The 23,588-nt window shown below is 28.2% G+C and overlaps 5 protein-coding genes across 12 annotated transcripts in view; 3 read left to right on the top strand and 2 right to left on the bottom strand.

Moving 5' to 3' along the window:
* The window catches only part of LOC105251961 (ankyrin repeat domain-containing protein 50), an 84,135-nt gene extending 81,030 nt beyond the window's left edge, over positions 1 to 3,105 (top strand). For 3 of the 4 annotated variants that reach the window (XM_025412942.1, XM_011259102.3, XM_011259101.3), the window contains exons 15-18: positions 259 to 797; positions 1,134 to 1,262; positions 1,507 to 1,684; positions 2,109 to 3,105. In XM_025412942.1, coding sequence (XP_025268727.1) covers positions 259 to 797; positions 1,134 to 1,262; positions 1,507 to 1,678 — 840 coding nt within the window. In that variant the 3' untranslated portion in view covers positions 1,679 to 1,684; positions 2,109 to 3,105. The remainder of the gene's footprint in view (positions 1 to 258; positions 798 to 1,133; positions 1,263 to 1,506; positions 1,685 to 2,108) is intronic. The other variant, XM_025412943.1, reaches the window with a different exon arrangement.
* Positions 3,106 to 3,748: 643 nt separating this feature from the next.
* On the top strand, positions 3,749 to 7,422 carry LOC105251960 (excitatory amino acid transporter 3). Its single transcript, XM_011259100.3, has 10 exons — positions 3,749 to 3,842; positions 4,477 to 4,739; positions 4,916 to 5,093; positions 5,429 to 5,471; positions 5,547 to 5,586; positions 5,877 to 6,060; positions 6,299 to 6,532; positions 6,611 to 6,802; positions 6,926 to 7,060; positions 7,199 to 7,422. The coding sequence occupies exons 2-10, from the start codon at positions 4,502 to 4,504 to the stop codon at positions 7,329 to 7,331; spliced, it is 1,377 nt and encodes a 458-aa protein (XP_011257402.3). The 5' UTR covers positions 3,749 to 3,842; positions 4,477 to 4,501; the 3' UTR covers positions 7,332 to 7,422.
* Positions 7,423 to 7,838: 416 nt separating this feature from the next.
* Positions 7,839 to 12,820, bottom strand: LOC105251959 (aldehyde dehydrogenase, mitochondrial). The gene is made up of 8 exons (XM_011259099.3): positions 12,379 to 12,820; positions 10,302 to 10,547; positions 9,400 to 9,646; positions 8,935 to 9,269; positions 8,691 to 8,828; positions 8,449 to 8,613; positions 8,208 to 8,365; positions 7,839 to 8,102 (listed from the first exon to the last, which is right to left on the bottom strand). The coding sequence occupies exons 1-8, from the start codon at positions 12,481 to 12,483 to the stop codon at positions 7,955 to 7,957; spliced, it is 1,542 nt and encodes a 513-aa protein (XP_011257401.1). The 5' UTR covers positions 12,484 to 12,820; the 3' UTR covers positions 7,839 to 7,954.
* Positions 12,821 to 13,415: 595 nt separating this feature from the next.
* Positions 13,416 to 18,327, bottom strand: LOC105251958 (DNA polymerase V). Its single transcript, XM_011259097.3, has 10 exons — positions 18,116 to 18,327; positions 17,792 to 17,986; positions 17,303 to 17,701; positions 16,615 to 17,195; positions 16,332 to 16,444; positions 15,741 to 16,255; positions 14,941 to 15,645; positions 14,597 to 14,845; positions 14,085 to 14,521; positions 13,416 to 13,975 (listed from the first exon to the last, which is right to left on the bottom strand). Exons 1-10 carry the CDS (start codon positions 18,221 to 18,223, stop codon positions 13,540 to 13,542), a joined length of 3,738 nt encoding a protein of 1,245 aa, XP_011257399.1. The 5' UTR covers positions 18,224 to 18,327; the 3' UTR covers positions 13,416 to 13,539.
* An 893-nt stretch (positions 18,328 to 19,220) lies between these two features.
* Positions 19,221 to 21,871, top strand: LOC105251965 (eukaryotic translation initiation factor 4H). Of its 5 annotated transcripts, none has more exons than XM_025412926.1 (5): positions 19,221 to 19,472; positions 20,477 to 20,644; positions 20,809 to 21,027; positions 21,243 to 21,473; positions 21,670 to 21,871. In XM_025412926.1, the coding sequence occupies exons 2-5, from the start codon at positions 20,557 to 20,559 to the stop codon at positions 21,810 to 21,812; spliced, it is 681 nt and encodes a 226-aa protein (XP_025268711.1). In that variant the 5' UTR covers positions 19,221 to 19,472; positions 20,477 to 20,556; the 3' UTR covers positions 21,813 to 21,871. The 5 variants fall into 5 exon arrangements, with proteins under 5 accessions (XP_025268711.1, XP_025268709.1, XP_025268708.1 ...); XM_025412924.1 differs by having other exon boundaries at positions 19,223 to 19,472; positions 20,777 to 21,027; XM_025412923.1 differs by lacking the exon at positions 19,221 to 19,472 and adding an exon at positions 19,658 to 19,852 and having other exon boundaries at positions 20,777 to 21,027.
* The last annotated feature ends 1,717 nt before the right edge of the window (positions 21,872 to 23,588 follow it).

The following is a 23,588-nucleotide window of genomic DNA, read 5'->3' as shown; positions in this document are numbered from 1 at the left end:
ACTATTTATTGTAATAATTTACATGTGTATTGCATACATGTTCTTGCTTTAGGAAAATATCACGAGCTATTTAGTTTATTGAAGATTTTCATTATTCAATTTTTTATAATTTTATACACTATTTATTATACTATTTTTTATACACTATTTATTATAATAATTTACATGTGTGTTGCATACATGTTCTTGCTTCAGGAAAATATCACAAGCTATTTAGTTTATTGAAGATTTCTCATTATTCAATTTTTATCATTTTAGACGCCATTATCTTTTACGCAACAACTACAACAGTGTTCAAGAGGAGCAAAAAGTCGTCCACTCAGTAAACTATTGTCACCTTTGAAGAGCGAACCGCAAAGTCCGATATACGCTTCACCTCCTCATTCTCCATTAAGCGACAGCCTTATTCCTTATTCACCTACAAACACGAGTCCACCCAGTGCTCAAATGGCCGCTAATATGATACAGAATCAGTTGGGTGTATCGTTAATAGCGGCAAATCCAAACATGCCGTACAAAACGCAGTCAGGAGGATATAATCATGTACCAGTGATTTACGAGCCAATTAAGATCAAAACTGAAATCATTGACAGGAATAACATTAGTAAGCCATTTGAATTGACGAATGAAATGTTGGGTTTGAGCATTGGAAAGGATAAGGAGAACGGACACGAGGAGAAACGAAATTCTGCAGATACGCATTTTACGCGAGACACTCATATGAGAATAATATTAGGAAATAGCGGCGCTGGCGTTGGTAGAAGCGTGAAACACATTTCCGACCACACACCTGGAAGGTAAGGAATTGATATAGTGTGAGCATTTTTCTACACTAAAATCCTATTCGTTTATCATATCACATAATTAACAATATCATCGTAATTGTGTTTCTTATTCATTTAGAAAATGCATCAATCACAAATTTCTTTCAAGTATTCACGTACTTAAGTATTCACATTTCACATATTCACGAGATTCACGAGCAATGCAAGAGTATCAGATCACAGAGATATCATTTATATTCATCTTATGTTTTATGTGTATGTCATCCAAAAGTCACATGTACATAATTCCATCTTTTCAATTGAAATTTAAAGCATTATCATCTTAATTTTTTCAATGCAATTCTTTAGACTTTGCAGAAATCACAATGGTCGTATAAGGAAGACACACCGCTTCATGAGCGATAGGCTTTCCTTCCTTTTTCAACCCTCCCGAGTGAAAAAAGATAGAATATGTAGTCAAGGAGGACATACGACAATGTTAGATATATATATCATGCTATGTATTAATTGATTACTTTAAATGTATAGCTGATCAGAAACACAGACATATTAACGATATATATAATGAGAGATACTTTTTTCTAAAATCTTACTATATATTGCGTCTTTTCTTTTTAACTTGCATTTAACTTTTCACGTCAACTCTTCGACAAAACGAAACAATATATACATGTATATTATTTATAAATGTTACATAAAGTGCTACTATATTACATTTCAGCGCAGGTAATTTAAAGCCAAAGCGTAATGGCTTGGTATCCAATCCAGCCATGAGATTAGTAGCAGGAGTTAGAAATGGAATTGAGAATGCCACGAATAGAAATAAGCCTATCACAACGCGTGTAAATGGATTCCAGTGGAAGGCGGAAGCGCGTAAGGAAACACCCTTGTAGGGACAGGTATTATTTGTTATTCATTTATCTATTTACAACTTGTCATTTTCTATACAATATTTAAGGAATGCTTTGCAATAAGTGCTATAATTTTACAAAAAACAAATATTTTGATATCATTTCAAGTTTTAAAGAATATTTCGTCAAGTATAATTGACATTTTATTTATTCATTATTATAAGGCGGATATATGTTTTAGAATTTTAGATATTTAAAAATTTATTTTATTATTTTTTAAAAATGAAAAAGAATAATTATGACATAAAAAAGAATTTGAATATTTTCGAGTAACTATTTATGCTGTCAAATTTCATATAATAAAATCAAAATCAAACAATCTCTGTATTAATATAGAGCTATAAAGTATCGTATAAAGTATATATCTTTATATTTTAAAGACAATAAAATAAATTTTTTTGCGTTAATACAGGCTGTACATTACGGATTGTCTCGGCGAAGAGCCGGAAGCCAACACCATGGATCTGTCGCGAATAAAAAGCGAAAGTCAATAAACAAATTTTTCTCGGTTTATTTGAGCAAAATCAAATTACCTCGAATAAGGAAGAGAAAGGTGGAATGAATATTCTGATATAGCGTGAAAAATTGAAATCGCGTAGTACACAAAACCAAATATTAATTTGCATAGGGAAAGTATATAGACATAGATATATAAACTCATGAAACATGACTTTGTATAAACATAATGTTAACGAAATTATTTACTGATCTCACTAATATAATACACGCATACTTATATATACATACATTCATATTGGATGTATTTATATGTTTGTATGTAAAAATACTTATTATACAGGGTATATCACAAACGCTGTCCAATCTCTGAACCGATCTTAAACAACAAACAAACTACTTCTTCTGTTGCTCGAATCTTTGATTAGCAATAGTCGGATAAAAAATTTATCAATTTGCTAAAGTTTGTTATGGGAGAAATTGAACAGCTTTTGAGAGATATATACTGTATATATACTTACATAAAATCATTATTAAAATTTTGAGAAGAAAAAAAGAAAAAGAAATGTTAGCCGTGATGTTAATGCCAGATTAGATGATAGATAATGAAAATTTCTTCAGAAGACTGGATGCAAATAGAATGCATATGTGATCTTTTAATGGGTAACTTTAAACCGAAGAAAATGTATAGATATGTATAAATTATATTAAGAAAAAAAAATTAAAAATGATAGAGTATAATAATATGGACTCATTACAAATACGTAAAATTATGGCCTGAAAATGAGGATCGTGTGTAAATACAAATCTCTTGTAATGTCTCGTGCAACATATTTATTATACTGTAATAGGTGCGAAATAAATAAAAACTAGGAAATATTAAATGCAATTATGAACGATTTCATTTTCATCGCAATTGCCATCAGAACAGACTTGTGCGTAATAACGAGTTATTTAACACTATATTATTAAGATAAGATTAATTTATGATAATATCATCATGAGAGATAAGATTAATTTATGATAATGTCATCATGAGAGGTGTATTTATCTTAAACTTGGACTCTTAGACTAAAAAAAATTGATTAAAATACTTTTCACTTGAACATCTTTGATTTAAGTTTTGATAAGAAAGTATAAGTTAGTGAAAGAAAAAGTAGTAAATTACAATTGGTATTAAGATAATATATATTCACAGTCTATTCTATCCTCTTCTGTAACTTTTTTTAACGACAAAGTTACTATTATGAGGCATCGTTGCATGATTATTTTCTATATTTTACTTTGTAATGACAACTGTAACAACTTTTACTTTGTAATGACATGTTGTTATCATTATGTGTTATTACACATAATGATAACAACATGTCATTACAAAGTTGTTACAGTTGTCAAGTAAGTTTTATTGAAATACAATTGATAAAACATTGATAAAAAGAAGTTTCTTAGATAATATATCTTGTTAAAGTCTTTCAAGATAGAGTTTCTTGCTACTTGCTCAGTACTTTTTAAGTCTAGTTAAAAGCTTAAAGTTAAATTTCCAACTTAAATAATTTTTGAAAATAAGTTTTATAATTTTAATGTCTAACACTATAAAAATTATTTACAAAAACCACGTTTATATTATATTATTTTAATGTTATAGTGTTAGATAAATAAAACAAAGGTGATACGTGTTTGAATATATAAGGTAAGTATATTTAAATTAAAATGGATATATTGTTGATTTTTGTTATTGTTAATTTTTGATTTTAAATCAATTTTAAAAATACAGTTAATTAGAGTTTAACACTAGATACAAACGAGCAAGACATTTTTCTAAATAATATTTGCAATGTAAATAGAAATATATTTACTGAAATTATCTTCAGTCTAATTGATATTTAATAGTATGAATGATGTTTAAAATTTATTAATGTATGTATAATATTAATATTTTTAATAGTAATTAGTAGCTAGTAATTATTAAAAAAGAACTCGCTATTGCATATCTTCGCATCTTAAATTATTTTCTTTGCATTAATATTCCCAAATATTAGTGGATCTTATTTGCATTTGATTCGCATTGGCATCTAACGCTAGTTTAATTTTGCAATTCCATCATTAGCTTACATATTTTAATTTACAGAATTTATTATGTATAAAATATACATGAATATTTTAATAATAATAATAATAATACGCGCAGTTTGTAATTTCTTTAAAAAAATGCTTATATTTATTTTCTAATCATTTTGAACTAAAAAATTCGTTAGATTATAGATTGTTTCCCGATTCTTCGAAATTGTAAAATTTAATTCTTAATTATTATTTTAATGCTCTAGTATAGAACTTATAAAGTCAACTACAATGAACAATTTGAGGCTTTTCCTATCGAAACATAATCTGATATCGACGATAATCGGTGTGACTATTGGGATTATATGCGGTATGAGTCTTAAACATTTTAGCGAAAAATCGTGGTCTGATCGAAATATCATGTATCTCAAATTTCCTGGAGAACTGTTTCTCAGAGTGGTGAATTGTTTAATATTACCGCTTATTGTGTCTAGCATTGTAAGTGCTACTTGTAATCTCACTAAATCCGGTAAGCATGTTAAATTTTTTTAAATACGGAATTATATATATATATATATATATATATATATATATAAATATTTATTTATTTATATATAATTTGTGTGTATATATTGTAAGAGATATATAAAAAATTGTCGAGCACAGGTAAAACATGAGTTCTTAGAATTTATTATAATTATATAGGACGAATTGGATTAATGGCATTATGTTATTATTTAACGACTACTACGATTGGAATAATTTTATGTGTTATACTTGTTGAGACTATTCGGCCGGGCGAATTGATGAGAAAAGAGGATATTATTCCGCCGGTGTCTATAAAAACCTTTACGACAGCAGATACAATTTTAGATTTAATTCGGTAATTAAATGACTATAATCTGTTTTCGATTATTAAACAAAATTTTTATTATTACATGTTTAGAACTTTTTCATGACATTAATATATATTCTCACAAGTATTAGTATATATTCTCAAGTAATAGTTTAAAATAAAATACATTATATAATGAGAAACAAGTGTGTTGAAATAATTTTTGCAAGTTAGAAATAATTTATTTGAAAGCTATAGAATTGTTTGTTTTTTATAAAAAGAAAGTTCTCTACTTTCAGTTTATAGAAATATTTTACAAAATAATCTCGAAGAAATCTCATTTTTAAAAAAATGCATATTACATTTCTTTTTTCATATTACAGTAATTTAATTCCTGATAATTTAGTACTTGCATGCATGTATCAGGTATATACTTCATTACAATTTGCATATGGAAATAACTGACCTGCAGTATTAAAAAAAAGTACATCTTTTTTCTAGTATAAAATCGTCTTGGAAAAACCAATTAATGCAAATACAGGTAATTACATTAAACATTGCTCATGTAATTATTTTCATCTTTTGTTTTTTAATAAACTTATAATCATATACCTTTTTTTAATTAAAGTTAATTTTTAGATATTAGAAAAAATTTTCTAGACATTTTAGAATGTTGTAATTAGAAAAAAAATTTTAAATATTCTAGAACATAAATATATGACATTGAAATGGACGATAACGAATAGATCGCTAATTATAGCTAAACTGCTTAGCATATAGCAATAATATACAATGCTTGTGTAAAAACTAAAAATATTAATTTCAATACAGTACCAATAGAAGAATGGCCCATAACAAGTGAATATGTAGCAGGAACAAATGTCTTGGGTTTAGTATTTTATAGTCTATTATTAGGTGTGGCAATTGGAAATATAGGTACAACGGGAAAGCCATTATCAGATTTTTTCAGTTGTCTAACTGATGTTACGATGAAAGTTATGAAATGGATAACATTGTATGTATCAAAAACATATCATATTATATTACTATTGAAAATTAAAGATAAAAATTTACAATATTTCTATATTAATCTTATTTCTTTTATAATATATATATATATATATATATATATATATATATATATTTCTCTAACTTTTTAATAATATATATTTCAGTAATAATATAAAATATATATACAGTATATATTATAATAAATTGCATACAAAAATAAAATGATAAAATTTTCTGTTTAGAATAGCACCGATAGGCGTATCATTTCTTATAGCTGGTCGAATTCTGGAAATCGATGATTTTGGTAATATAATAAGTCATTTCGGATTTTACATTTTAACTGTGTTTACTGGTCTAATACTGCAAGGTTTTGTATTAATCCCCTTTCTTCATTGGATTATTACGCGCAAATCACCGTATAAAATTATATCTAAACTTGGTCCATCCTTTGCAATAGCCATTGGAACATCGTCAAGGTATTACAAGAGACAAAAAAGTTATCGATACAAAAAACCCTGAGAAAATTTTATTTTCTAATTATGTATATAATCTAGCACTGCCACAGTTCCATATACAATACGATGTTTAAACGATTTGAGAATAAATTCTAAAATAACAAAGTTTCTTATACCAATTGGAGCAACAATAAATATGGATGGAATAGCCTTATACGAGACTATTGGAGCAATATTTATTATACAATTACGTGGATTGCAATTTTCATTATTTAAAATAATAATCATCAGGTTTGTGAAAAAAAGGACGCAACTAAACTGACATAATAATTGGAGCAATATTCTCTGCATAAAATTTAAAAATTTTATGTTGTATAATTATATGTATGTAAAACTTTGTTATTTTGTTTTCAGTATTACATGTACAGTATCATGTGTAGGTGCTGCTGGGATACCTAGCGGTGGTTATATGATGTTAATAATGGTGTTAAACTCTATAGGAGTACCTGTTGAAGATGTCGCATTGATTATCGCTACTGATTGGTTTATGTAAGTGTATTACATGTATAGTGCATCATTTTTCTTTATGTAAAAGTAATATTTTTTTCCCTTTCTTAAATCGGAGATAAACTTCACAAAAATATAAGTTATCTATGAGTAATAGAAAGGAAATATATTATTTTTCAGTGATCGCTTTAGAACGACAATCAACGTTATAGACGATGCACTTGGCGCAAGTATTATATCTCACTTTTGTAAAGAATACTTCGAGGAGGATGAAATGCAAACATTGAAAACAGACATTATTTGCAATACATAATTTACATAAATGCATTTGTATAATAAAAGCTAAAATAGATATTTTATGACATAGATACATGTAATAGGAAAATTTACTAAATATTGTATATTTCTCGACCAAATATTTCTTATGATGCTTATTATAATGTCAATTATACTATGTCAATTATAAATATAAATAATATAGGAATTGAAAAAAAGCTGAAAAAATGCTTTATACATAATGTGCATTATAAAATATTTATATTTTTATAAATGCCCAAGAACAAAGATGCGCATTGTGCAATACCATTTCATATGCAATAAATCACATCAAGAAAGATCAAGAAAGATTTAAATTTAGTTAAAATTGATTGAACTAAATTTTTAGTTTAAATATAGTTTAAATTATTGTTATATTACGCAATACAATAATAATTCAATTATATAAATGGTAATTCTCAAAATTGAATTATATAATCTTTTAGCATTTTTCTGTAGTAAAAATATAGTAATTTGTTCATAAAAAGTTTAAACCTATAAAACTTATAAAAAATATAATACTTTGTGCATGAAAAGTTTAAATTCTTAGAATCTATTCTTCTAATCTAAAAAAATGTTTTTTTAAGAAAAAATTCTTACACAGACACATTGGTATAATATTTACGAATTTTTTTCACTCAATTGAACAATTACACTTTTTACTTCTGTATATGCTTGAAGACCATATTCTCCGAGTTCTCTACCATGTCCAGACATTTTATAACCACCAAACGGAACTTGAGTAATGATATCATTATATGTGTTGACCCTATATATGAAAACAGAACGATTAATTTAAATTCTTTTTTCAATGACAATTTATTTTTTACGATATTTTTTACGATATTTTTTACGATATTTTTATATAATTTACCATACGGTTCCAGCACGAAGACCTTGCGTTATATAATTCGCTTTGTTGAGATCTTTCGTGAAAACTGCAGCAGCTAATCCATAATCGGTGTTATTAGCGCGTTCAATAACTTCGTCCAAGTCGTCGAACTTTAGAATCTGCTGAACCGGTCCAAATATCTACCGAAAAAGAATATCGTGTAGATTTTTTTAATAAACATATTACATCACGTTTTAACATTTAAGTATTTTAAAATGCTCACTTCTTCTCTAGCTATAGTCATATCATCTTTAACATCTGCGAATACGGTTGGAGCAACAAAGTATCCTTTATCGCCAACACGTTCGCCACCTGTTACTAAGTTAGCACCTTCGTCTTTACCAGATTTTATTAAATCCATAATTTTGTTTAATTGCTGCTCGTCAATCTGGTTAAATAATAATTATATTACAATTATATATAAATTGATTAATATTACCATATATTGTATGAATTTAGATATACCTGTGGACCTTGTTCTATTTTCAAATCAAATGGATCTCCCACTATTTTAGACTTGGCACGAAGCGCGCTTTTTTCTACGAATTCATCATAAATCTTTGCTTGAACAAAAGTTCTAGATCCTGCACAACAGCATTGACCCTAACAGAAAAATTAGAAAAATAAGTAATAAAACACTAAAGAGAGAATGGAAAAATCAAATGCAGGAAACTATATATCAATAAATATATTAAATATATTAAATTACCATATTAAAAAATAATCCAAAATGTGCTGCTTCCACTGCATGTTTCATATCAACATCCTTAAGAATGATATTAGGAGATTTTCCACCTAATTCTAATGTAGTTCTCTTTAAATTGTTTATAGCAGCATTTTGACTTATTAACTTGCCGACCTCAGTAGATCCCGTAAATGCAATCTTATCAACCTTATCGTGAACCACTAATGCAGCTCCGGTTTTACCATAACCGGGAACAACATTGATTACTCCATTAGGGAATCCGGCTTCCTTGGACAATTGTGCTATATAGAGTGCTGTTAATGGAGTCTGTTCTGCAGGTTTTAAGACGACAACGTTTCCTACAAGAAATAAAATGATAACTTAAAATTTAATTAATCAATGGAGAACTCTTATGATTCCAAAGATACTGCAAGTATTTCGTTAATTAGTAATATAAATATGAAATATATAATTAATATTCATGATTACCTGTAGCTAAAGCTGGTCCTAATTTCCAAGCCATCATCAACATTGGAAAGTTCCATGGAATAATTTGACCACATACTCCTACTGGCTCGTGTCTAGTATATGCAAAGACTTTTCCATCAGCTGGTATAACTTTTCCATGATTCTTGTCTGCCCATCCTGCATAATATCTTAGCACTTTAATACTAAAGGGAACGTCCACATAGTATGCAGATGAGTAAGGTTTGCCATTATCTAAAGTTTCTAAAGACTGAAAATATAACAAAGATAATAGAATTATTATTCATAGAAATCGGATTATTTTTTGAAAGCCCGATTATTTTGAGCATAGTTTGTCTAATATTATTTTAAAAATTATTAATTATAATAAATAATATAATATCGATGCATTTCATTATTTTATATTAACTGTATTATGTTGCAGGTTTTCAAATATTTTTATGAGACAAATAAAATGATTGTTTAGAAACATATTTAAATTTTATGCTTATGCGTTCTCTTTTCAGTTCGCGGCAATTTATTTTCCAGTTATACATAAGATGGACAAATTTGAAAAAAATCTGGAAATTTAGCAGTTTGCTGCTCAGTGAGCGCGTGATTAGATCAATAATATGTAATCGTAATAATCATTTGTTAAATGGCTGATAACGTATTAATTGGCTGATTATTCGAAACGTTAAGCCAAAGCCAAATATGTAGAGTGATATGATCTTTTTTTATCGATAAAACTTAATCATTTCCGTATTGTTCGACTTCTGTAGAGGGACACGTAATCTTAGAGATCTAATATCTTCATTTTATTTTATATTCGGTAAATGTTTAAATATTTATTTTAATAAATATAAATATGAGAGAGAGAAAGAGAGAGAATATTATCGTATGAAAAAAAATATTAAATAATTTACCGCAAGATATTTCTGATCACGCTCTATCAAATCTGCTAATTTGTTCAAGAGAATTCCTCTTTGAGATGCATCCATAGTTCTCCATGGTGAATGCCGTTTAAAAGCCTTATTAGCAACCTGTACCGCAAAATCGATGTCCGCGCTGTCGCCTTCTTGTACTTCGGCAATTACTTCACCAGTAGCAGGATTGATAGTGGGAAATGTCTTTTCACTTTTGGATTTGTGCCATTCATTATTGACAAATATCTGTAATAAAACAAAAAAATATTTTTTTTATAACGATTAATTTTATACTTATATATTATAAAGCAAGAAATATAATTATGTTACATGATTATTTCAGATCATGTAATTGGATTTCTTACAAAAATTATTGAAACACAAAAGTAATAATGATAAGATCAAATAAATTTTATGTTTCTATTCTTTTTTTTATAAGATATGTTATAAATTGACTAGTCTCTTCACCAATAAAAAATAAAGATTAGATATCTATCTTATATGTTACAAAAAGTCGTTAAAATTATTAATTGCTCATTATGTTCCTAAATATTTTATATTAAAAAAGAAATATCTAAATATCTCCTTGTATTTAAAAAAATTCCTAATTTTTCATATATTGAACTTGATTAAATAACAATGTATAGCAATCTAATTAATAACGGCATTAAAGACTTGCTACAAATCGTAAAACGTAGACACTAATTAAAAATTTTAAACTGAAAATTAATATAAAACAAGAAAATAAAAAAATATTTAATTAAAAAAACTTGACGCTGCCAATAAAATTAGCACATATTCCAATTAAATATTAATTTAAAAAATTGAAACATATTCTAATTATTAATTCTAATTATTAGTCTAACATTTAAATTTAATGACTTAATTTATTTAATTAATTTATATTGATTTACATTTGAAAATTTAGACTTTTAAGCTGAACAATATATTAATAAAATTGGCAGCGCCAAGTGTTTTTAATTAAATTTTAATTTTAATTTTTTTTAATTTTTATTAAATATCATTATTAGCGTTAACGAATGCACAATTTTTTCTCGATGAAAAATATCTTCGCAAATATTTAAAAATAATCTCAAATGGTTGTTACATAAAAAATACGACATCATAAATTAAAACATAAAATATCTTAGGAGACTCGTAAAAACGTCTTTTATAAATGACATTTCTTTTAACGATATACTAACTGACTATTTTATTTTCTGCATGTTTCCTAACTTCAGTCTTATTTGAAATGCTAATTAAGATAAGCATGCCATTATAGATATTCTCCTCATATTTTATGTATTTTGAATAATACATATAAATCGTTAGAGATTTGTCTGTTTGTAACAATTAAATATGTAAAATCGATAAAATCGATTATCGAAGATCGAAAAAAAATATTTCAATAATATTTCACACTCTAAAATATTGTTTTTCATTATTTAAAATTATTATATACAATTCTCCATGCTTTCTACGCGCGATAGTATTGCTTACTTAAAATACAAATATATAATACAATACAACATTTAAAATACGAATGTAATAAATAATGAGATATTTGCAAACGAATAATGTAAATTTTTCGAAATATATAAGTAATATATGAATACATAAATATATATATTTTAATCTCTTTTAAATAAAAAATTTTATATATATTTTTTATATAAGCTTTATATAAGTTTTATATATATAATAATCTTAATAACATGTTCAAAAGAGGACATCCAGAAGACATAATATGTACGTATTAAGGAAATATAAGAACACGCACAGACGTCATATTTTTTCTCTATTGTCTTTAATATCTTCTCTATTTTCTCTAATATCTTTTTAATAACATACAACAGTCTATTTATTTTCTAATCCTCTTCCGAAAGATATTCTTATATTCGATACAAAAAAATTGCGTCAACAAATAGTGCATGTTACCTTCGAGCCATATCAGCATTTTTATGCGATAGTCCATCATTGATAAGTAGGATATGGGGTGTAACTTGCCATGAATTGCACAATTATATGAATATAATCATTTTTATACAGCTACTTATCGGAATTTTAATTTACTTACACCAGTGTATAAAATCGGTGGGTTTACATCCGGTGCTGGCAAAGCTGCAGACGAGAAACATCGCAGGTGTTGGAATTTTATTTTGGATCTTAGCACACGCAGCATATCGTTGAATAACGTTTATACGCAAAAGGAGTGAAAGAAACTGAAAAATTTTCCGGCCGGACGAGAAATCACCTTCACTTGCGCCAATAGATCTAGTTACTCGGAGATTGGACTATTGTATTTGCGCGTGCTCCATTCCCTTATGTGATATCCATATACTAGTAACATTTGTCGACTGTCTCCCTTCTCTTAGTGTTCCATTTGTCGTTTACCAGCATTATCTGTCTTTATTTAATTTTCGGTGGATCAAATGTTTCACGAGCATTTCAAACGTCAAGTGGAACGCCTTATATAACAATGTTTGATAATTATCTATGTTATTTAATTAACACTTGAAAAAGTTATAAATATCTTTTAAGTGCAAATAACTTACATTTGATTAACGATATAATTAATACTAAAATTGTATCATCATACTACTACGAAATGGGAAAATAGAATAAATGAATTATATATCTTACAGCAGAGTCAATTTTAAATTGATAGATTATAATTTTTAAATTTTTTCTCTTTTCTCTGTATATATAAATATTATATATTATATTAAAAAAAAAAAGATATAAAAATGATATATATAATTATCATAATATAACAAATCTTTACATTACAGAAGGGATGTACATATTACAATAATTATATAAAATTCAAAGTAGATTAACAAAATATTATGTATGCAAAGTAATTGAAAACACAATGTACATTGTATAATGTAAATTGATAAAAAGTTATCTGTGTAAATGTATAGGTATATAATCAAAGATGTCAAAAATACAAAATTGTGGAAATCAATCATTTATTTTAAAATAATGACATAAAAAATTAAGAATTCTCAATTTAGCTTTGCTTTACAAACTGAATATTCAGTCAATCAATAAAAAAAGAAAAATTCAAAGTGATGTTACTAATCACATGTTTGTTTTATAAAGTAATAATTTTAATATTACATATACACAGATTTTTCTTACATACAAAAATATTTCGCCAACCGGAATAAACAGGCGTATTCTATTATGTTAATTCCCATACATTATCTTATACATATTATCATTTATTATATTAATCGATACTTTTTCTTCTCTTTTTAGGTTCATGACTTTCCTCCATTGCCTTACCATGATTTCTTTTATTTAACGATTTCGAATTCGTGGATTTATCATGTGAATGTCCATTTTGAAAAATTTCCGTCTCATTTATGTCATTTTCTGATAAATTGACATTGCTAAATTTAAACAATTCTATATCTTTAGACATTGCTTTTGCGCGTAATTCACGTGCTTCTTTCTTTAATAACTGCTTCTCCTTTTGTTTATTTTTTTTCTTTTTCTTCTTGTGTACGTTATCACTATGCATAGTTTCTTCTTCTTCTTCTTCTTCTAAATCATTACTTTTTCCATTTTGGCACATAATATTGTTTTGTTTGCCATTACTTTGTAAAGGAATATCAGTTGAGCCATTTAACTGATTATCATTTTTATTATTCTTTCTCGATTTCCTAATAACAAAAATTATATTTAAAAAATACAGAACAATTTCAAATTGTATATACATAATAGAAAAGCATGAATTTCTACAAAAATCACAAATTATATTATTATACTTACACATCGAGTGAAATCCCTATCTGTTTTGCTAACTTTTTATATGCATTTTTTAAATCCGCGGAAAAAATAGTTTGATTTTCATACATTGTTACAAGTATCATTTTAATGTTTTGCCAATTCCATACTTGTGGCAAATGATGTGCGTGAGCAGCATGTAACAATGTTAAAAGAAGACCAATGAATTTCTGCAGGACTTTCTTTTGTATATTGTTACCATTATATGAAATAAATTGTCCATTATCGCTTACATGCGAATTACATAATTCTTTACACATATTTAAAGTATTTTTGTAAAGCATTGTTTCGAATTTTATTTTTACATCAGCATTTTTTGTTTCCATATTCAACAATCGATTATTTCTATATAAAGTTATTAATAATTCAAGCGCCTGACTTCTACGGAAGTATCGAATATTGCCATCAAAAGCAGAGTTTACCTAAGTAATCAAATAAAATGATATATTATAACAAGAGATATTATGAGACATAATATATTAATTTAATAAACATACCAATAGAAGTGCTAACTGCCAATTATCTTCCCAGCATAGTTGTAGAACACTCTTAAATAATATAAGCGAAAGTGTGCAATCTCTTTTTTTCATAAACATAGTTAAATTTTTACTATAAAGTTCTACAACATTTTTGCTACATAAATTTGCTTGTTGCATACATTTTACAAGAAAAGTACAGCATTCAGCCAAGTTTTCACTTATTTCTTGACAGATCAAAGTAGAACGCTCCCCTTTTTCAATTAGAGCCTTAAAAAGGAATATTTAAGAAATTTATATTTATGTATAATTGTTAAAAATATAAATAAGAAAAATTGTTACATATATAAATAAAAAAAAATTACCTTTAACACTGTCATTAACAAAGTATTATCAACACCTGTTGTATCTTCAAACTTTTTTATCATTGATAATTTTTTTAAACAAGTCTGAACTTTATGTTTGAGTGGTTGTTGATGCGGATCTTTTATACAGAATTCTAAGAGAGCAAAAAGTGGTACTATCATATCTAAAGCAACTGCCATAGATGGGGAAGATCCTAAATAAATATTCAACAAATCTATAACTCGAATTCTGAAATGCGTCAATGCTTCACTCGTTTTTTCTTGTTTTTTAGACCGAGCTTGACGGTTCTCACGTAAAATTTTGAAAGCTGCCGCTAATGATTCATCTAACCGCTTGCCTTCTTCTTCATTTATTTGATCTACATCGATATCTTCATCATCAGTTTGAGTTGCAGCATCACCTAAGGCTTGACGCACTGCCATTCTTAATTTATCAGTCATTGTTTCATCATCATCATTGTCGTTGTCATCCTCATCATCATCATCATCATCGTCATCATCATCCTCTTCTTCCTCTTCATTATCATTATTATCATCATTCTCATCTTTAATTATGTTAGATTCAGATTCACTTTCTTTCGATGAAACTTCACTATTTAAAACACCTTCGTCTTCATTATCTGATTCACTTTCTATATCTGAGAAATCTTCATTATCACTTTGTTTTGTGGTAAGTGTACTTTGATTATTTTTTACATCTAATACCTAAAACAAAAGTTATATTGTTTCTTTCTTTGAATCCTTTATTTCAAACTTAATAAATTGATAATTCTTTTCTTATTAATTAGATAATAACTTACAGCCAATATCTGATGAACAGCAGATGGAGTCAAATATGGACAGATATGTGGAAACACACTATCAACTAATGAGCGTAATAAATGATTATTCCTAGATAAAAGAGATAATAAAAGATCTACTATTACTTCAACCCATTGTGGTTCTTCTTGTGCATCAGCAAACTTTTGTCCCTTGGACTTTTTAATTAATCTTTCATAACAACATTGAAGTTCATCAATTGACATAATTGCTATTTCAGGATCTGAGAATAATTGTAAACTCATATGTAAATTCATTGTATGAAATATTGGTAAAGCAACTGCATTTTTTGTATTCTTTTCTAGTTTTTCAATCAAATTTAATGCTTTTCTCCAAGCATCAGATGCCGCATCACTCAATGGTGATCTTAATTTCATTGCATTGGATTGTAATTTGGAGTTCAAATCATGAACGAGTATACTTAATAAATTTCGCATGTCGTCCAACTTTGGCAATTTATGATCCAAAGCACGATAAAAAGAATTTTTAAATTGTGCTAAAAATAATAATTGAATATATTCTAGTACATAAATAAATGTGTGATAAGTTTTAGAAAAATATAAAATACATACGTGCTAATTCTATTCCAACATTTGACACTTCACACAATCCATAATTGAACAGAAATGTCAGTTGTGCAAACTTCCATTCTTGATCTAAAAGTGCCTCTCGATGTCCTATTAATCTAAACCAGTTAAAGGATATGTTTAATATAGAAAAGATACATTTTTAATAGATAATATACTAAATACATATTAAGCTAAATACTAAATACATATTAAGTATTGTGTAAGTTATTTGTTTTATAAGTATTGTCATTTTTATGCTATATAACTATTCTAGGTTTATATTTACCTTGTTAATAGTTGTGCTGCATAACTTCGCTCAGCATTTGTCCATAATTCTACTTTTACATTTTCTCTTTCTTTAATTGTTTTGTTTTCTATAATATCTCTGTACAATTGACATAATTTTTTAATGCCATCTAATTTCAGATTTGCTGTGATTTTTTGGATCACCTTAATGCCTGTTTTCTTTTCTATCATAAGATCACCAGGATGTAATATAAGCTTCTTCAATATATTTAACTGTATTTTTGTCTTGATATCTTCATTTGTAGCAGATATCACTAAATGTAAAACTTTTCTAAATGCTGTTAAAACTTCATCATTATTATTCCTCTTACAGTTAGAAAATCTTCTTAATATATGTTGCAAGAAATTTGGTGACAATAGTGATGGAATTACAGTTTTATCTGTAATATTGGAAAGTATCAATTGTAAAATTTCTGTAGCAATATATTCATCACTCTTCGATGGTTTTGTAAATTTCTGATCAATAGCTTTCCAAAAGTCTGTTATAAGTTCAGTCAATGTTAGTTTTTGACAAAATAATTTGAACACTGGATGTTGATAAGAAACAATTCGAGGTAAAGCCTGTATAATAATAGAAAAATCATATAAGTATTATAAAATGATATATAATCTCAGATATCACTTCTCATTTTTGTTGGAGATTATTCAGGTTCTATTTAATGACATACCGTTAATAGTTTAACAATATTTTCCATAGATTCTTTAGCAATTATCTGTTTCACGCCAAAATGTTCCTTTAAAAACTTATGATTAACTAGAGATGGATGTTTGTCGCCAACAATAAGCAGTAGGTAAAATGTATCCAAAGTTTGTTCAGGCCATGATTTGCCAATTTCCTTTTCGACAATTGGCCAAACAATTTTCTTCATAGATTCAATATCAAGCTGGATGATAAACTCATTGAGAAACATGACAGAGATAAATGATAGATAACTGCGTTGTTTGCCAGCATTCAAAAGAATCTCAGTGATCTGTTGTTGTATTTCAATAGTACTTTGAACAAGTAACTTTGATCTTATTATTGCTCCACATAGTAATATACGTCCCATATATATATCAGCATTTTCCTACAATAGTTTAGAAAGATATTATATTAATATAAAATAACAATACTAAAAGTATAAACACAAAATAGAAAATTATAATAAAAATCATACACTTTTAGTATTTTTGCCAATTGGATGCAATTGAGTATTTGTTATGGATAAAAGTTTTTCTATCGAAGTTTCAGGATGCATCATTAAGAAAACTGTCAGTGTGGTGTAATTCCCTTTCCTGGCAAGTGTTTGCGATGATCCTAAACTACGTACTAGTCTATTTAGTGCGTATTTTAATTCCTTATCATCTTGATCCTGTAAAATTAAATCAATATTGCAATCACGTAAACATGATAATTTATTGAATAATTAATATAAGCTTTATTTCTTTAGCAAATATAAGTATAAATAATAAAATATAGGAGGTTATACAAATTATCTTACCGTATTATATTGACATAAGTGATTTAATAACGCTACTCCAGCGTTTAATCTTACAAAATCATTATTATTCTTCAGTTTGTCGAAGTTATCCAATATGATAGAATTCATCCTGTTAATTTTTTATCGTTTAGGGTTATCCAATACCACTTTCTCCACACGTGTATATCGTGTGGCACGTACGGTGAATGCGTTCGACTCATCATCCATCTTGATTTTCAGATATTCTAAGACTACAGACTACGTTGATCAAATGAATGAATTGTAAATAGATATATGAAATGAAAACGGCAATGATTAAAAAAATCGTGATAAAAATGAGAAAAATGTTATGCGTCCAGCCAATTCTCTAATTTGAAAGTTATTAACGTTACTCAAACATTACATTATTGCAATAAACATTACATTATTAAATCTAAAAGTTTGAGTAGATTAAGACTTGTAATATTTTTTAGAATTTTATTAATTGAAGATCTTTTGGTGCATAAAAAGATTTATCTTTTGACGAATTTGCATTAATTGTATAATGAAAACTCGAAATTACAGAACTGTTTAAGAGAATTATTGATAGAGTTTTTGTTTCAAAAGTTTTTTTCACACTTATGAGCTGGACTAACGTAAACATGAATAAATGTGTAAAAGTAAACTATAAATTAAAGTTGCAGTGCTTCTCATGAGGAAGATACCGATAAAAAATAACATTGAAAAAAAAAACAATTTCAATTGAAAATGTCCAAAAAATCCAGCAGATTTTTATTGGCGACATTACGTGCACATCAGCCAATCGCGCGTTGAATTTAAAGGAAGTTGCATTTTAGCCGCGCGATTGGTCGAATTTTTCATTTGTTGCGTATAATAGGCTTGTTTTTATTCTTGAACTCTTTGTTTCTCCTGTCTTTCTTTCCAACTTCTAAATATAGATACGTCTCATTTCTAGTGTACGTTAAAGTGCAGAAAGTTCAGGAATAAAAAACAAACCTAATACCTTACACATTTCAAGCGAGTCCGTCTACGTAGGCTTAAATTAAGGGGTCTATTCTTTTCAGTTGCACTGCTGCACTAGTGCAATAAGTTAGAAAGAGACAAACATACTTTCTTTCACTCTAACTAATTGTACTAGTGCAGCAGTGCAGCCGAAAAGAACGGACCCATGGTTTCGCAAGACCTGTCATTACGCCGGTTTCGCTGACAAGAGTGCATCCGCACCCGCGCGAAATTCCTAGACTCGAAATTCCTCGTGTAATAAGCGATTAGCGAGAGCGCCATGATGCGCATGATACGGTGAGTGTTTCGACTCACGCGGTCCCGGTCAGTTCCGTGCATTCAATATGGCTGGTCGAGGTGGTTACGACGATTCAAGGCAAGTACAGCCGTATTTACGGCATAATTCGCGTTTGTCACGCGAACGAAAAAGCCTCGGGGAACAGTGCGCTCGCGACGTATGAGCGCCGCGTCCGGCCGTCGAAGGTGCCGCGTGTTTTTCGCGAGCATCTCGCAATTTTAAGGTTAAGGTGAGCCGAGGTATACGCGCGAGTGTGTGCGGCGCAACACCTTGCGGGATGCCATCGACACACGCGGCTTTATTTTGGCCGGTGTCGAGCTTTAGCGCGAGCACGACGCGTCGCGATTCGCGACCGTCGTCCGCGATAAAGAGGCGACGAGGGTCGCGAACGGCGCACGTGCGTTGCACGCGCTGGAGAGGATGATAATCAGGCACGACGTTGTGATTCGGGAATTTCGGTGAGGCAGTCAAGTGCGAGCAGTAACGAGGAGCTTGATAAATGCCTTCTCGTTTGATGCCTCTGCCACATTTCTATAGTTTTTCTTTAAACAATTATATACTTTCTTTCATGTGCCTTTATTTATAATTGTAATATTCCATTTTGTACACTTTTTCGACCTAAACGCATACAGCTGAAAGAATGAAATTATGTAAGAAAAGAATAATGATATATTCTGTCACATCCCGAATCTTTATATATTCCGAATTGTTTCATGGATGTGCGGTAATTCATGAATGTTCGGCAAACTGTGATTTTGTAGAAGCAGTCAATAACAAAGAACTGATTTCTTATCAACATATCGCGCTAGTAAATTCATTTTGACAAGTTGTATCAACATGCATTTATAATAATAATGGTGTACCTTGTGTTGATTTTTTTCAGCTTTTAAAAATTAAATTTTAAATGCAACAATATAAGAATATAATTGTGTATGTGTATTTTGCAGATATAATAATCTATAATTGTATAATAGAATATATCACAAAATATCTCTAATAGAATAAACTAATATTAAAATAATAATAAAATAAATATTTTCTTTTTTTTCTTGATGAAAATAATATTTGTTTTATATGTTTAGAGATTATTCCAGTGGTCACCGTAGCAGAAAACCATTACCGACAGAACCTCCATATACAGCATATGTAGGAAATTTGCCAAATGGAATTGTGCAAGGTGATGTTGACAAAATTTTCGAAAAGCTTAATGTCAAAGTCATCAGATTGGTTAAAGACAGAGACACCGACAAGTGAGTATTGTATAAAAAAGAAATATATTGATATATATTGAAATATATTAATATATAAGAAATATATTGATATATATTAATAATATATTGATATATATTGTATTATTGGTTAATCCTTTATCTTATTTATAGATTTAAAGGGTTCTGTTATGTCGAATTTGAAGATCTGTCCGACTTGGAAGCAGCATTGGAAATGGATGGAGCAGTAGAAGTAGATAAATGCCTGATTAAGATTGATGTAGCAGAAGGAAAGCGAAATGATCGAGGTGGTGGTTTCGATAGAAGAGGTCGTGGTGGCAGCGGTGGTGGAAGCGGATTTAAAGGACGAGATTCTGGTCGTAGCGGATATGGCGATGATTTTGATAGTAAATCTACATATTCTAGTAAATAATATGATACATAACATATATGATGGTTATGTATATTAATTGATGAAAAGTTTATATTATTATGTAAATATAATGCTAATGTTTATATGCTCAAAGAAATACTTCCTTTTATATTGTTAAACAAGAGTTGGTTCATTTAAAAATCTTATACTTTTTCATGATAAAATAATTTTAATGTTTTTATTGATGTTTTAATGTTTTCATTGCAGGATATGGTGATAGAGGCCCACATGGAGGTAGTAGGCAAAGTAATGATAGATGGGATTCTAGAAGTAATAGAGGCAATTATGGTCAATTTAATGACGACACAGGTGGAAATCGCGAGTGGTCACGAAGTGCATCTAGCAGATCATATAGTAATAAACCTCCATTACGTGCAACCGGTTCGGATCGAAAACCCTTCCCTGATGACTCTTTTCCAAAAGATGCTCCCCCTCCAGGTAGATATACATACATAGATAAAAATTCCATATTATATGTTTAAAGCAAACTTTTTATTATATTATTTTATTATATTATATTTTATTTTATTATATTATATTATTTTATTTTATTATATTTATTATATTTATTATATTCATGTTACTTTTATTTATATATGATTACATATGATTATATATTATACGATTACTTTAGATACTACTGGAAGAAAACGTTTGGAGTTGAAACCGAGGACCGTAAAAGAACCTGTAAATGCAATGGCCGAATCGAGTAAAACGAGTTCCATTTATGGAGGTGCAAAGCCTCGAGAAGAAAAATTGAAAATGTTGGAAAAGTAAAATTAATGATATCATCAATATAGTCTCAATTTCCCTAAAAATTAAGGGAAAAACTGAAATTGTTGACAAAATTTTAAAATCAATCCAAGATTCCCTTATAGTTTCCTAAAAAATCTAGTGGCGACTCTTCGTACATTACAATCAAATTGCAATGTCCTTTTTTTAACTCTTACAAGGGGTCACCCGCAGGAAAGGTATGATGTAGATCAGAGTTGTCCACATTTTGCACATTTCAAACGATTTCCGTGAGAACTTCTATCGCCTCCCATTTACGCTTTGAGATCTTAAGCATGAAACGCGTTACAGATGCATTGTACAGATGCACAGTACATGAGACAGAGTACTGCGCGTCTTGTTTATAATTATCAAGTAACTCGTTGTTAAGATCTTAAGACATAAATGGGACGTATGCGTGACTCGCAGAAATCGGCCGAAATATGCAAAATATGGACAGCTCTGATGTAGATGATAAATTTATTACAATTCTTCTAGGTTTTGCGCATTTTTTAATCAAGAATAAACATTTTTCTTCTAATGTCTTTTGTATTTAAATTAACTTCTCGCGATTCAATGAAAATAGGATACTTGTAACTACATATACATAAAGTGTGTATGCACAATGCATGCTCCAATAGTGATAGTGATTTATATACATAAACGATGATTATTAAGATACTACACAGCTGAGTACATTTTAATACTCGTGTCAATTTAATGTTGGGTTTTGTGTCTGTAATAATATCGAGGGTATGTGTACAAACTATCACAAATATAAAAAAATGTCACGGCATGTATATTTCATCTTATGCTAGTATTTCTTATCTGTATTTGAGACTAGCCTGCGCGTGTGCGTTTAAAGAAGTACAAAGAAAAGTGGCGATCATACATTGGTTTCATTTCCTTCCATAGAATTTTTACGTTTCCACTATACACTGATCATTGTGTGTATCAATCATTAAGTGATCATACATTCGTTATAATATATAATAGCATAGAATTGATTAATATTACTAAATAATTTTTTTTTCATCGACTCAAATGATGGATTATAATACATGAATATATGAAATATAATACATGCGAGTGATTCAATAAATTTCTACATTCTGGGAACGATACAAAGGGAATGCGCCGATTTATTATTATTATTATTATTATTATTATTATTATTATTATATATTAATAATTATGTAATGAATTAACTGTGCTAACAATGACGTTGAAGAGTTGAATTGCAAAACGTCGAAAAAATAGCAAATAAAACAAGAATTTGAAATAATAATAAATATTATATATATGTAAAACAATGCTTGTATATGATACTATTTCCTGAATAAAGTAGCTGTTTGCCTCGTATCTGTGCAGTGTATTAGAGCAAGCAATGTCAGTTACAGTAAAATATACAAAATATAATTTGTAATTGTGAATATATATGCAATGTGTATTCATATTTTGTAAACTGTATCTCTAAATATACTGTAAATTTAGATAAGAAGTACTAAGTTTTTTATATATATAATATATTTCTTTTTTTTCATCGAAAATTTTATTTGCTTAATCCAAATTTAAGCAAACACAATTAATTACAAATACCACCAACAAATATGTATATATATATACATGCGAAATATAATAAATATTAATAAACTATATGTGTACATATTATAAGTAATATTTTTATATATATCAAATTTTATTAATGATTTTTTTTTTATTATTAATATGTAGAACTAAATGCATTATAGATTTAATCGATTGTAACATTATGAATATGAA

This window comes from Camponotus floridanus, unplaced genomic scaffold (genome assembly GCF_003227725.1).
Source record: "Camponotus floridanus strain SB8 unplaced genomic scaffold, Cflo_v7.5 scaffold59, whole genome shotgun sequence".
In the NCBI taxonomy this organism is placed as follows: Eukaryota; Metazoa; Arthropoda; class Insecta; order Hymenoptera; family Formicidae; genus Camponotus; species Camponotus floridanus.
This window is presented reverse-complemented; position numbering and strand designations above follow the sequence as displayed.